Here is a 12,899-nt window from a genome sequence, read left to right as displayed (position 1 = left end):
GTCCAATACAATATACAAAGTCCAATATACACTGCAATATACCCCCCCCCCATGTGGTCAATGAGAGGGTTGGTGTCCAGGTTGGTTTCTCCAGTGATGACACGTTCAGAGTTATGGGGGCTAGTGTGCCTAATACGCACTCCAAACTGGTGGGGGAAATGAAAAACAAAGTGTTGAGAATCACTGAGCTATCAGCTACAGTATCTCATGCCTAATTGTTATTATAACTCTGCTTGGTGACAAGAACAGATCTAACAAGGTTTTGTTTTGTTTGTTTGTTTAAACTTGGAAGATCAGTTCTTCTCCAGCAAAGCGACAGACGGCATCAAACAGAGTAGAAATTGAGCTTTATCGTGGCAGAAACATTACAATACTCCATATTTATACTTTTGGGGTTTTTTCGTAAATTAACGCCGTACTTGATCATACTACGGCGTCACACACACAACAAAAGCATCAAAAGTAGCCTGGAAAGTCATTTTGAGCTTAGAGATCTGAATTTGATTCCTAGTAACAGTATTGGACACGGTGAGGTTTCCACCCGACAGAGAAGATTATGTAACCAAATTGGGAAAGCAATTTGGGAATGTAGTACTGCTTTGTTCTCATTGTTGCTCTCTCTATCGCTCTCTCTCTCTCACTCTCTCTTCTCTCTCTTCTCTCTCTCTCTCTCTCTCTTCTCTCTCTCTCTCTCTCTCTCTCTCTCTCTCTCTCTCTCTCTCTCTCTCTCTCTCACCCTTCTACAAAACATTGTGAAATATGGGATTTGACAAAAACCCAAATTAAAAAAAGAAAAAGTCCCACATCAACAAAAGACAACAAACACCCAGTCTTGTGCTCTCCTCTTCCCCACGCCACCCTTCCTCGTTTGAACAAGATTTCCCTTTTGCCGCAAACGATTTGTTATTACTGGATTTAATTGAAGGAGATTGAAATCAATAGCCCTCCGTGAACGGACGGACGACGGGACGATTCATAAATCAAACGGGCGGTCGGTTTAACATACTGTGTTTTGCGGTTAAAGAATGACGTATGGCGTCCGTTTGGCCGCGGGTAGACGGGAATCGATCATCATCATGCAGGTTCCCATGCATCTTGTTGGCAGCTTAAATTGTATTTACTCTGCCACAGTGAAGTGCCGCACTAATCGGCTCTCTGCATTCAAACAAACAGCGGTTTTGTGCACCGTGACCTTTTCATGAGTTTGGCTGCTGCTGCCGACTTATTGGCTGATGTCTCCTTTTAAATAGTCAATGAAGAGAGCATTGAACCTGGAAGTTCTGTGCACAGAATGCAGGATGAGCCATGCACGCACGCATGCCACGCACACACACACACACGCACGCACAAATGCACAAACGCACACACGCACGCACACAATCTGGTACTCTGGTGTGATGGACTCCATGACTTATCGGCATTTACCTTGAACTTCTGTGCACAGAATGCAGGATGAGCCACACACGCACGCACGCACGCACGCACGCACGCACGCACGCACGCACGCACGCACGCACACACACACACACACACACACACACACACACAAACACACAACACACAACACAAACCTGCTTATTATAAGCGACCTCTGGCTTGTTTTTTTTCCCTGTAAAGTCGCTTGTAAATAAATTATTGGTAGTTGCTGGTTGTGTTTTTTTGGGCTTCTTTCTAAAGTGTACAGTAGTTGCTTATTTGGGCTTGCTTCGTAATGGTGTTTAAACCAGTGGTTCCCACATTTCTTCTTGTTTTCATAGACATGTCCAAATGTTTCTCTTGCAAAACTGGCAACAGCAAGAGAGGGAGGAACTTATGCACACACATACGCAAAGACGTATGGGTTATAGGAAAAAGGTGGATAAAATAGCTGTGTTTGACTTTGTTTATATTGTTTAGATTCACTCCCCTGACAAGCACTTGGAATTGCAGGAGCAGCGGAGCGATTGCATTTGCTTTGGTTCCACAGATAAATATTGTGAAGATACAGTAGAAGAGCTACAAGCTCATAATGCCTCACGCTGTGAGGTGTTGTGAGCTCGTAGATCAGTTATCTTCACGATTGTTGCCTCTTTCTTAGATCTTTTGACAATTTAGCCAATGTTTGTATAGCCTGACACTCTGTCTGAATTTTCACTTAATTATTCAGACTGAAAGCCCTTCCCACGGCAGCAGTTTCTGGGATGTGCGTTGTCAAAGCGGCAGTCTTCGGCAATTGGTTCACGGCGATTGGTTCAGGAAAGCAGATGATGTTGTTGTCAATCATGTGGCTATGGCTAACCCGGTTGCTAACCAAACAAACACAGCCAACGAGCGTTACTAGCATGTAAACAAAAGCGGTAAAATATGTCGGATGATGATGATGTTTATAAAACCTGACGTTTATGTAAAACTATTTATCATAGGTCGATTTAATAGCCAGATTGATACGGTCGTGAGTCACCGCAGTGGGGGCAGCCATGGTTGTTGTTTGACGCTGTGGAGTGATGTGGGCACCGCCCGGACATATTTTTTTAATGGTAGCGATTCAGGGCTGGAGCCAGGCTACAATGTTTGACCAGTTTCTATAGACTGGCTTGTTTACGTTTTTATTTAATGTTCTTAAAAGTCCTTAAATTGTCACTTTACTGTCATTTAGGGACACACAGGTTGAGAACCACTGCCCTGCTTGATCATACTGCAGCATCACACACAAGCGTCAAAATTAGCAGATCTGCAAGCTTGAACCATGGCGCAAAGCGACACATAGTGAGCTTGCAGATCTGATACTTTTGCTTGAAGTAACAGTTTTGGACATATGAGGTTTCCACCCGACAGAGACTTTTCTTAAGTATGAGTATCGTGCAATGTAGAAATATTCTGTTACGGTACAAGTAGAAGTCCGGAATTCAAAATGTACTTGAGTTAAAGTACAAATGTATTGGCATGAAAATGTACTTAAAGTAACACAAGTAGAGAGTATTTATTAGGTTTTCAACAAGATCTGCAATTTTCTAAATGGCCAAAATGTATAGGGCTGAAGTGGTTAATGCATGGTTTTATAATAATCAAAACTACAAAGTAATAGTAACTAAAGTTTTCAAATAATTGTAGTGGAGTAAAAGTACAATAATTGTTAATACTGCAGTAAAGTAAATATACCTCAAGCGATTACTTGAATATATGTACATAGTTACAGTACTTACACACTGCTGTTACTTAGCAAAAACAGCAGATCTGCAACCTTAGATTGGAATGTTTTTGTGTGACTGTACGAAAAAATATGGAGATAAGATGTTTGTGCCTCGACAGCAACGTTACTTCATTTTACAATAGAACCCTACATGGACGTACTGTACTGTAGAACTCAGCCCTGCTACTGTGAGTTATGAGGCTTCTAAATGGAAATGAAAAACAGCCTCTAAATGGAAGTCACCTTGAGGTAAGGACATCAGCAAGGACAATAAATGGCAATAATGATAAGCAGTTGTGCAGTAAGCTTATTAATGTGAGGCCCTGGCCGCCCCTCTTCTAATCCTCCTCCTTTTTTTCTCTCTCCATTTGATAACACACACACAGAGAGAGAGAGAGATGACTCTGGGCTTTTAAAATCCTTCACATCATTTTCCCAAACAATGAGTCGGCACCCATTTGTGGGGATATCAAAAGATATTTTTTTAATGAAAAAGAAAAGGTTAAAGAATATTACACAATTTAAAACAAACAAATAAACAAACACATAAATGAAAAATAATTCGAATCAAAAGAAGTTGTGTTTTCACCAGCTTGAGTCTAATCTAATCTCCTTTTTTGGGTCTCGACCCGAGAAGTTTGGGAACCACTGGTTTACCCTGTCTGCCATCATGTCAGGGTTCTGTGTGCTGCTGTGATATACAGTAGTCCATCATGTCAGGGTTCTGTGTGCTGCTGTGATATACAGTAGTCCATCATGTCAGGGTTCTGTGTACTGCTGTGATATACAGTAGTCCATCATGTCAGGGGTCTGTGTACTGCTGTGATATACAGTAGTCCATCATGTCAGGGTTCTGTGTACTGCTGTGATATACAGTAGTCCATCATGTCAGGGTTCTGTGTGCTGCTGTGATATACAGTAGTCCATCATGTCAGGGTTCTGTGCTGCTGTGATATACAGTAGTCCATCATGTCAGGGTTCTGTGTGCTGCTGTGATATACAGTTGGAGGCCATCGATATTGTCCTTTTCTTTTTGCTGAGTTTTGCGTGATCTGCGCAAAAGGACAGTTAACCCATTTTGGGCGGGAACCCCTTTTGGTGTTTTAAACATTATGTTATAATTTAGCTATTGAAAAATAGCAGATCTACAAGCTCATAGCGCGCCACCGAGTGGCGCGCTACGAGCTTGTAGGTCTGCTATTTTTGAAAAATCGTGAAAATATTTATTTCAGAAAACTGGAGGATTTAGAAGAATTTAAAAAAAATTGAGGTCAGGCCTAAATGGGTCAAATGATAAGGGACAATATCGGTGGCACCCAACTGTACAGTAGTCCATCATGTCAGGGTTCTGTGTACTGGGATAGTTTACTTCCCCTGCCATGCTAGCCCTGTCTAGCGATACTAATATCACTGCGTGGATATTAGTCTCGTTCCTCTCCGTATTAGATTATTATTTTTTATTCTTTTGCAATGTCCTGCCCCATATTTTCATACTGGGCCCTGGTTGGTTATAGCCTGCATGTTCCAGACGAATCTGGTTGGCTCGTCACCACTTCAGTCGTGAAGTCCTTCAACAATTGAGAGGGGACTTAATCTGCCCCTGGCAATATGCCTGCGAAGCAGTGGCACCCTGCACTGATGATGCCACATGGGCAGGTTTCTGAACTGCATGTCCACAGTGAGGACCAATTATATGAAGATGTGGTTGAGAATGGGGGAAGTGGTCCTTTTAAGTAAAAGTAACAATTACCCAATATAATAAAATACACTGCTACAAGTAAAAGGGTGCGTGGGCAGAAGTAAACAAATGCAAACTTTGTTCTTGTAGTCGAAAAGAGTTTCAGGCGGTTGTTGAATTAAAATGTTTGAGGACCATGCAATGGATGTGAGTGCTCAGTCTAAACAAAGTACGGTCTGGGGACCTCATTTGGCATCTGTTAAAAAAATGATTTTCTGCCATGGGAAAAGAGTTCTATTGCAATAGAACAACTATGCATGTTGTACCAGTTGGGTGCTTAGTGCAGTGCCCACTAGACTATTTTCTTGGTATTATTAAGCATTTAGTTAATTGTTTCTCTCTTTTTTTAATATTAAATGTTTTGAAACACATCTTTTGGAACATTATTTTTTAATATGAAAAACATATCTTGCGAGAAGAGAATGCATTTGCATAACTTAAGTTTTTGGTTTGTCCACCCATAGCCCTCATCAGAAATAACTCTTTTACACTTTTCATGCAAACCTTCATTTATTAGAAAGACATTGAGGTTGCCCTCATTTCTCATTTGACATTGAGATACATCACAGTACAATTTAATTTTCCTATAAATATAAACATCAATGTTGAAGCAATAGAAACTTTCCCTTATCGTGTGATAAAACACAAGTTTAAAAGCAGTTGCAGACATCTAGGTAGGTCTGCAATTAATGATGGAGTGCCGTGATTTTTTTCCACCCTAAAACATGATCATCAGGTCTTATTGTTATATAAGGAGGTATATGAGGTGTATGTTTTCAAAAAAGTGTACATTATTGGTTAAAATGTTGTTTTTATGTGGGCACGCCCACCAGTTCATTAAGTATGCCTGGTTTGCCTGGTGGTTGGTGATGGGTGGTGATCCACCTGAACTGAAGCCGCACCCACAGCTGTAGTTGTATGATAAAGGGGGAGGTTAGGGGAGGGGCTGATAGTGTGATGTCACTATAATATAGTGACATCACACTATCAGCCCCTGAAATAAACAGTAATATTATTACTGTTTATTTCATTGGCCCGTTTGACTGTTCAGCCTCGGAAGTCAGTGAACTGAAGTCGGCCGGTCAGGTTTTCTGGAGGTGGATGGAGGAAGTCAGAGGGAGGGAGAGACCGCGGTTTTTAAATGGAATCGGATTTGGAACATCCAGCTGAGGAAGGAGATAAAAGAGGAAATACAAATAAGAAAAGAAAGGCATCTGAAGGAAGCGATAAGGAAGAGTCCGACGAGCAATTTGTTATTGGAATTGTTGCTGAGAAACAGGTTGATGGCCTTGTCAGAGTTAGCAGAAGAGGCATGGTCATAGTAGAGTGCAAAGATTGTCACAGCTTTTGATAAAATCTACTCATTCAGAGAATGCCCGCTAAATGTGTTTCGGTTGGGAATGAGATCTTGGAAAAAGGGGGTAATAAGTGGTGTTCCGATGTCAGTGAAGAAGGGGGCATTTGCCAAATATGTCGACTATGTATGTCAGGAGAAAAGAATGACACGGTTCAGAGACGGGGTACGGGAGGAAACCACATCAATGTGCTTAACGTTTGAAGGGGATACATTGCCAGAGCGTGTTTATTTGGATTGTGTAAATTATAGGGTCAGGCCCTACGAAAGAGCACCGCTCCGAAGTTTTTGCTGTCAACAGTACGGGCATGTCGCGGCTGTTTGCAGGGGAAGTAAGAGGTGTGTGAGATGTGGGGTGGAAAGCTGCAAGGAGGAATGCAGAGAGACACGGGAACCAGCAAAGTGCCTACATTGTGGAGGTCAGCACTATGTAGGGTCGGCACAGTGTCCCAGGAAAGTGAAGGAGATCCAAGTGAGTAAGATCAGAGCAGCAAAGAAGCTGTCATACGCTGAAGCGGTTAAGAGAGTGGAGGGGAGCAATGAAAAGATGGTCTCACATCAGGCTGAACAGGAACCTCATCTGAGGGAAAAAGTGAATGGAACTGAGAGGGGTGTCTATATGGATAGAAGAAAAGATTCCTTGCATTCATTGCCATGGTGTCAATTGTGCGGTGGAGATAAAAAGCAAGTCAGAAAGAATTAAAATGATTTTTAGATGCAGCGAGAAGGTTTCTGGACGTGATGGATGTTAGTGGAGAGGATCTGGACATTATCCTGAGAGAGGGATTCACGACTGCTCCGACCCCGGAGTAGGATGCACACAACAGAGCGGACAAATGTTGAATGGGATACACGGGTGTTTATTTTAAGAGTACAGTAAGTGGCGGTAATGCACAGATTTGTTTGCCAACCGCCAATAAACCCCACTAGAAGAAGAAGAAGAAGACTGTTCAGCCTCCACTGCCTCCAGGAAGAAACCCAAAATACTAAGTTAATACACCATTGCACATAAAAACGACTCCAGGGTGTCTAATGAAGTACTGTCACCTATACAACAATTGTGGCACTCCCTCTTTAAAGATTGAAATTGACCATGTTATGGGAGAAAATGAAGCTGTAGGTGATTCCAAGTGGTAATAAGACAAAAGGCTATTCCCAGTTCAGTGTTTACTTTGGGGACCTACAATTAGGAAAATATTTTCAGTTTAGGTTTTGGGGTTAGCATTGTGTGTGTATGTATTCTTACTGTTATGTGCTGGTGGCGCACACTGGAAAATAGCAGATCTACAAGCTCTTCGGGGCATGAGTTCAGAGGTTGTTGATCGGCTATTCTTGGTGTCGCAACTAAAAATGGTAAAAATGGCATTGACCAAAACGCTGTCCTAAGATTTCGTTGTCCACACAAACATATGTGTTTGTGTTTAAGCACACAAGCACATTATTATATCTGTTCAGTGTTGGGTGTTGGCGCGCGAGCACTAAACTGTGTGCGTGCGCTTTGCTGTACTGTGTGCAGTCATGTGAGTTCTTGAGTATGCGTGCAGGTTTATGCGAGCCTGTGTGTGTTTGCTACTATTAATGAGTGTTTGTTTCATCAAGATGACAGAACACTGCAGTATTTTTCACTAATTACTGCTCCTCTCTCTCTTTTTCAGCTCCCATCAACCCCCATCTGAGTAAGTACTATGCCTTTTCATTCATTCATCAGAGTAAGTACTATGCCTTTTCATTCATTCATGCATTCATTCATTCATTCATTCATTCATTCATTCATTCATTTTAGTAAGTACTATGCCTTTTCATTCATTCATCTGAGTAAGTACTATGCCTTTTCATTCATTCATCTGAGTAAGTACTATGCCTTTTCATTCATTCATCTGAGTAAGTACTATGCCTTTTCATTCATTCATCTGAGTAAGTACTATGCCTTTTCATTAATTTCATTCATTCATTCATCAGAGTAAGTACTATGCCTTTCATTCATTCATTCATCAGAGTAAGTACTATGCCTTTCATTCATTCATTCATTCATTCATTCATCAGAGTAAGTAATATGCCTTTCATTCATTCATTCATTCATTCATCAGAGTAAGTACTATGCCTTTCATTCATTCATGCATGCATGCATGCGTGCATGATGGGAAGCGATGGAAGAGTTTTTAGCAGCCATTACGTGATTCCGGGTGTGACTACAGTACAGTACAGTACAGTACAGTACAGTACAGTACAGTACAGTACAGTACAGTACAGGCTCGTCGGAACCAGGCCGCCCCCCTGGGCGCCTTCCTGGGGGTCTGGAACACTCACTTTACACGGGTGTGATTTTTAAAATAAGGGTTTCTTCATGGTTTTTACTTTTGAGGTTTTTGGTTTTGGGTGGCACCAAATCTTTACTGTCGGACAGAAACCCTTTCCACATTTTAACTTTTTGCGCTTTTTCGTGAATTAAACGCCATACTTGATCGCATTACACAGCATCACACAAAAGCAGCAGATCCACAAGCTGGAAATGTGGCGCGAAGCAACGCATTTTCAGCTTGTAGATCTGACACATTTTCTGTTTTTGAATTTGAATCCTCACAGTATTGGACATGTGAGGTTTCCACCCGACCCGACAGAGACAAAATATATATATTCTTTTTTGTTGGTCTGAAGCTGAAAAGTGTGTGAACCCCTGGGGGCTGAAGCATGTCGCTGCAGACCATGGTGTGCCTCCGTAGAGAGAGCATTCCCAGCAGAGAAGCTGTCTTGCAACATGTCTCACTGCACTGGAGAACACTAATACAAGTCCATTTACGATTCAGGAGCAAATCCGGAGTGACTTACAGTAACAAGTGAAAAGGTCGAGTAAATGGCCTGAGCCCTCCAGTCCATTACGTCACGCCTAGTGACATCACGCCCATATATGGAGATCCCTGATGTCATCAATATTAATCCCATATATGGGAATGTCCCAGGCTGCCAGTCCATTATGCCTCGTGACGTCACGCCTGGGAATGTTGTGAGTCACGCCTTGTGACATCACGCCTTGTGACACACTCCATATATGGCTGTCTCCATATCTCAATCTGACATCATCTAACACTGCCCTATACACAATACACGCTATATTTGGCCATGAACCCTAGCCATACCTACATTTTTGGTCAAAGTTGATCCCATGCCAAAGCGACAGCAGAAAATTAAGGCCCGGCCCTACCTGGGCCCTCATCAGTCCCTGTACACCGAAGACACTGCCCCCGCTGCCACCCTTATATGGAGCTAACCTGTTCTGACATTCCATATGTTGATCTGACCTCATCAAACCCTGTACACTCAAGACACACTCCATATATGGCCAGTACAGAATTCATTCCATATGTTGATCTGACCCCCCATGCCAAAGCGCTAGCGCTCGCCCAGCAGTCTGCCGTCACCCATGCGTGCATGCATCCGCCCTCAGGGCGTCTTACTTGTATATATACTGTATATTTGTTATACGAGAAAGTATATCATTTCTCAGAAATGTCCTGCAATCTGCAGGCGTTGTGCAGTGGTTGTGTTTTGCTTTGGGATGTGCGTGCTGGGCGTGTTCCCACCGCAGCTCTTTTCCGCAATTATAAGTGCGTGCGCGCGTGCGTGCGTGCGTGCGTGCGTGTGTGCGTGCGTGCCGGTGCCGCATGACGAGCTCATGTGTGTTAATGTTTGTTCCCTTGACTGACGTTATGAGATTAGCTCCATGGTGACACCGACGTGCGTGTGTCTTGTCGTGCGAAACGCAGAGCACTAGTGTTTTTCCCGCCTCGAGAGTGCATGCAGGCGTCTTCTGCTGTTTTTTAGGCAAGCACAGTTTTGCACCATCGATTATGTTCTCTTTTATTGTTTTTGCACACAACAACATATAACAACAACACAACCCGATATAATAACAAACAATCGTAATCACTAACATCATTAAAGCAAAACCCCCGAAGGTAGAAAGCAACACTGTCTCGCCTGCACGCTTCTCTTCTCCACCATCCTGTTTGCAGCCTATCCTGCAAATCCCTCTATCTCTCTGGTGGGCGGAAACATTTAGCATAGCTCAACGTTGTGTCTGCGAGGACCACCAGACGTCCAGAGGGATCCATACAGGCCTGTAACTCTGAGAGTATACACATGGAACCAAATGGACCGATATGGGCCTGTAACTCTGAGAGTATACACATGGAACCAAATGGACCGATATGGGCCTGTAACTCTGAGAGTGTACGCATGGAACCAAATGGACCGATGTGGGCCTATAACTCTGAGAGTGTACGCATGGAACCAAATGGACCGATATGGGCCTGTAACTCTGAGAGTGTACGCATGGAACCAAATGGACCGATGTGGGCCTATAACTCTGAGAGTGTACGCATGGAACCAAATGGACCGATATGGGCCTATAACTCTGAGAGTGTACGCATGGAACCAAATGGACCGATATGGGCCTGTAACTCTGAGACTGTACGCATGGAACCAAATGGACCGATATGGGCCTGTAACTCTGAGAGTGTACGCATGGAACCAAATGGACCGATATGGGCCTGTAACTCTGAGAGTGTACGCATGGAACCAAATGGACCGATATGGGCCTGTAACTCTGAGAGTGTACACATGGAACCAAATGGACCGATATGGGCCTGTAACTCTGAGACTGTACGCATGGAACCAAATGGACCGATATGGGCCTATAACTCTGAGAGTGTACACATGGAACCAAATGGACCGATATGGGCCTGTAACTCTGAGACTGTACGCATGGAACCAAATGGACCGATATGGGCCTATAACTCTGAGAGTGTACACATGGAACCAAATGGACCGATATGGGCCTGTAACTCTGAGAGTGTACACATGGAACCAAATGGACCGATATGGGCCTGTAACTCTGAGAGTATACACATGGAACCAAATGGACCGATATGGGCCTGTAACTCTGAGACTGTACGCATGGAACCAAATGGACCGATATGGGCCTATAACTCTGAGACTGTACGCATGGAACCAAATGGACCGATATGGGCCTGTAACTCTGAGAGTGTACGCATGGAACCAAATGGACCGATATGGGCCTATAACTCTGAGAGTGTACACATGGAACCAAATGGACCGATATGGGCCTGTAACTCTGAGAGTGTACGCATGGAACCAAATGGACCGATATGGGCCTGTAACTCTGAGAGTGTACACATGGAACCAAATGGACCGATATGGGCCTATAACTCTGAGAGTGTACACATGGAACCAAATGGACCGATATGGGCCTGTAACTCTGAGAGTGTACACATGGAACCAAATGGACCGATATGGGCCTATAACTCTGAGAGTGTACACATGGAACCAAATGGACCGATATGGGCCTGTAACTCTGAGAGTGTACGCATGGAACCAAATGGACCGATATGGGCCTGTAACTCTGAGAGTATACACATGGAACCAAATGGACCGATATGGGCCTGTAACTCTGAGAGTGGACGCATGGAACCAAATGGACCATTACGGGCCTGTAACTCTGAGAGTGTACGCATGGAACCAAATGGACCGATATGGGCCTGTAACTCTGAGAGTGTACGCATGGAACCAAATGGACCGATGTGGGCCTGTAACTCTGAGAGTGGACGCATGGAACCAAATGGACCATTACGGGCCTGTAACTCTGAGAGTGTACGCATGGAACCAAATGGACCGATATGGGCCTGTAACTCTGAGAGTGTACGCATGGAACCAAATGGACCGATATGGGCCTGTAACTCTGAGAGTGTACGCATGGAACCAAATGGACCGATATGGGCCTGTAACTCTGAGAGTGTACGCATGGAACCAAATGGACCATTACGGGCCTGTAACTCTGAGAGTGTACGCATGGAACCAAATGGACCGTTATGGGCCTGTAACTCTGAGAGTATACGCATGGAACCAAATGGACCGATATGGGCCTGTAACTCTGAGAGTGTACGCATGGAACCAAATGGACCGATATGGGCCTGTAACTCTGAGAGTGTACGCATGGAACCAAATGGACCGATATGGGCCTGTAACTCTGAGAGTGTACGCATGGAACCAAATGGACCGATATGGGCCTGTAACTCTGAGAGTGTACGCATGGAACCAAATGGACCGATATGGGCCTGTAAATCTGAGAGTGTACGCATGGAACCAAATGGACCGATATGGGCCTGTAACCCTGAGAGTGTACGCATGGAACCAAATGGACCGATATGGGCCTGTAACCCTGAGAGTGTACGCATGGAACCAAATGGACCGATATGGGCCTGTAACTCTGAGAGTGTACGCATGGAACCAATTGGACCGATATGGGCCTGTAACTCTGAGAGTGTACGCATGGAACCAGTGGGTCTGTAACTCTGAGAGTTAATTAGCGCTGTTTCCTACAGCGCTAGTGTGGAAGGCTCCTTAGGACTTGGTCATGCAGTCGTGATATTTTATTTTGCTTTAATCCGTCTGTCTGTCTGTCTGTCTGTCTGTCTGTCTGTCTGTCTGTCTGTCTGTCTGTCTGTCTGTCTGTCTGTCTGTCTGTCTGTCTGTCTGTCTGTCTGTCTGTCTGTCCGTCCGTCCGTCCGTCCGTCCGTCCGTCCGTCCGTCCGTCCGTCCGTCCGTCCGTCCGTCCGTCCGTC

At 44.0% G+C, this 12,899-nt stretch overlaps 1 protein-coding gene across 3 annotated transcripts in view; it reads left to right on the top strand.

Annotated features, from left to right (window-relative positions):
• The window catches only part of LOC306940377 (MAM domain-containing glycosylphosphatidylinositol anchor protein 2), a 388,778-nt gene that overhangs the window by 342,071 nt on the left and 33,808 nt on the right, over positions 1–12,899 (top strand). For all 3 annotated transcript variants that reach the window (XM_079525427.1, XM_079525425.1, XM_079525426.1), the window contains exon 13: positions 7,917–7,937. In XM_079525427.1, coding sequence (XP_079381553.1) covers positions 7,917–7,937 — 21 coding nt within the window. The remainder of the gene's footprint in view (positions 1–7,916; positions 7,938–12,899) is intronic.

This window comes from Electrona antarctica (assembly GCF_951216825.1).
Source record: "Electrona antarctica genome assembly, chromosome: 17".
NCBI classification, from domain to species: Eukaryota; Metazoa; Chordata; class Actinopteri; order Myctophiformes; family Myctophidae; genus Electrona; species Electrona antarctica.
Note: the sequence above shows the minus strand (reverse complement) of the source record. Positions and strands in the feature narration are given on the sequence as shown.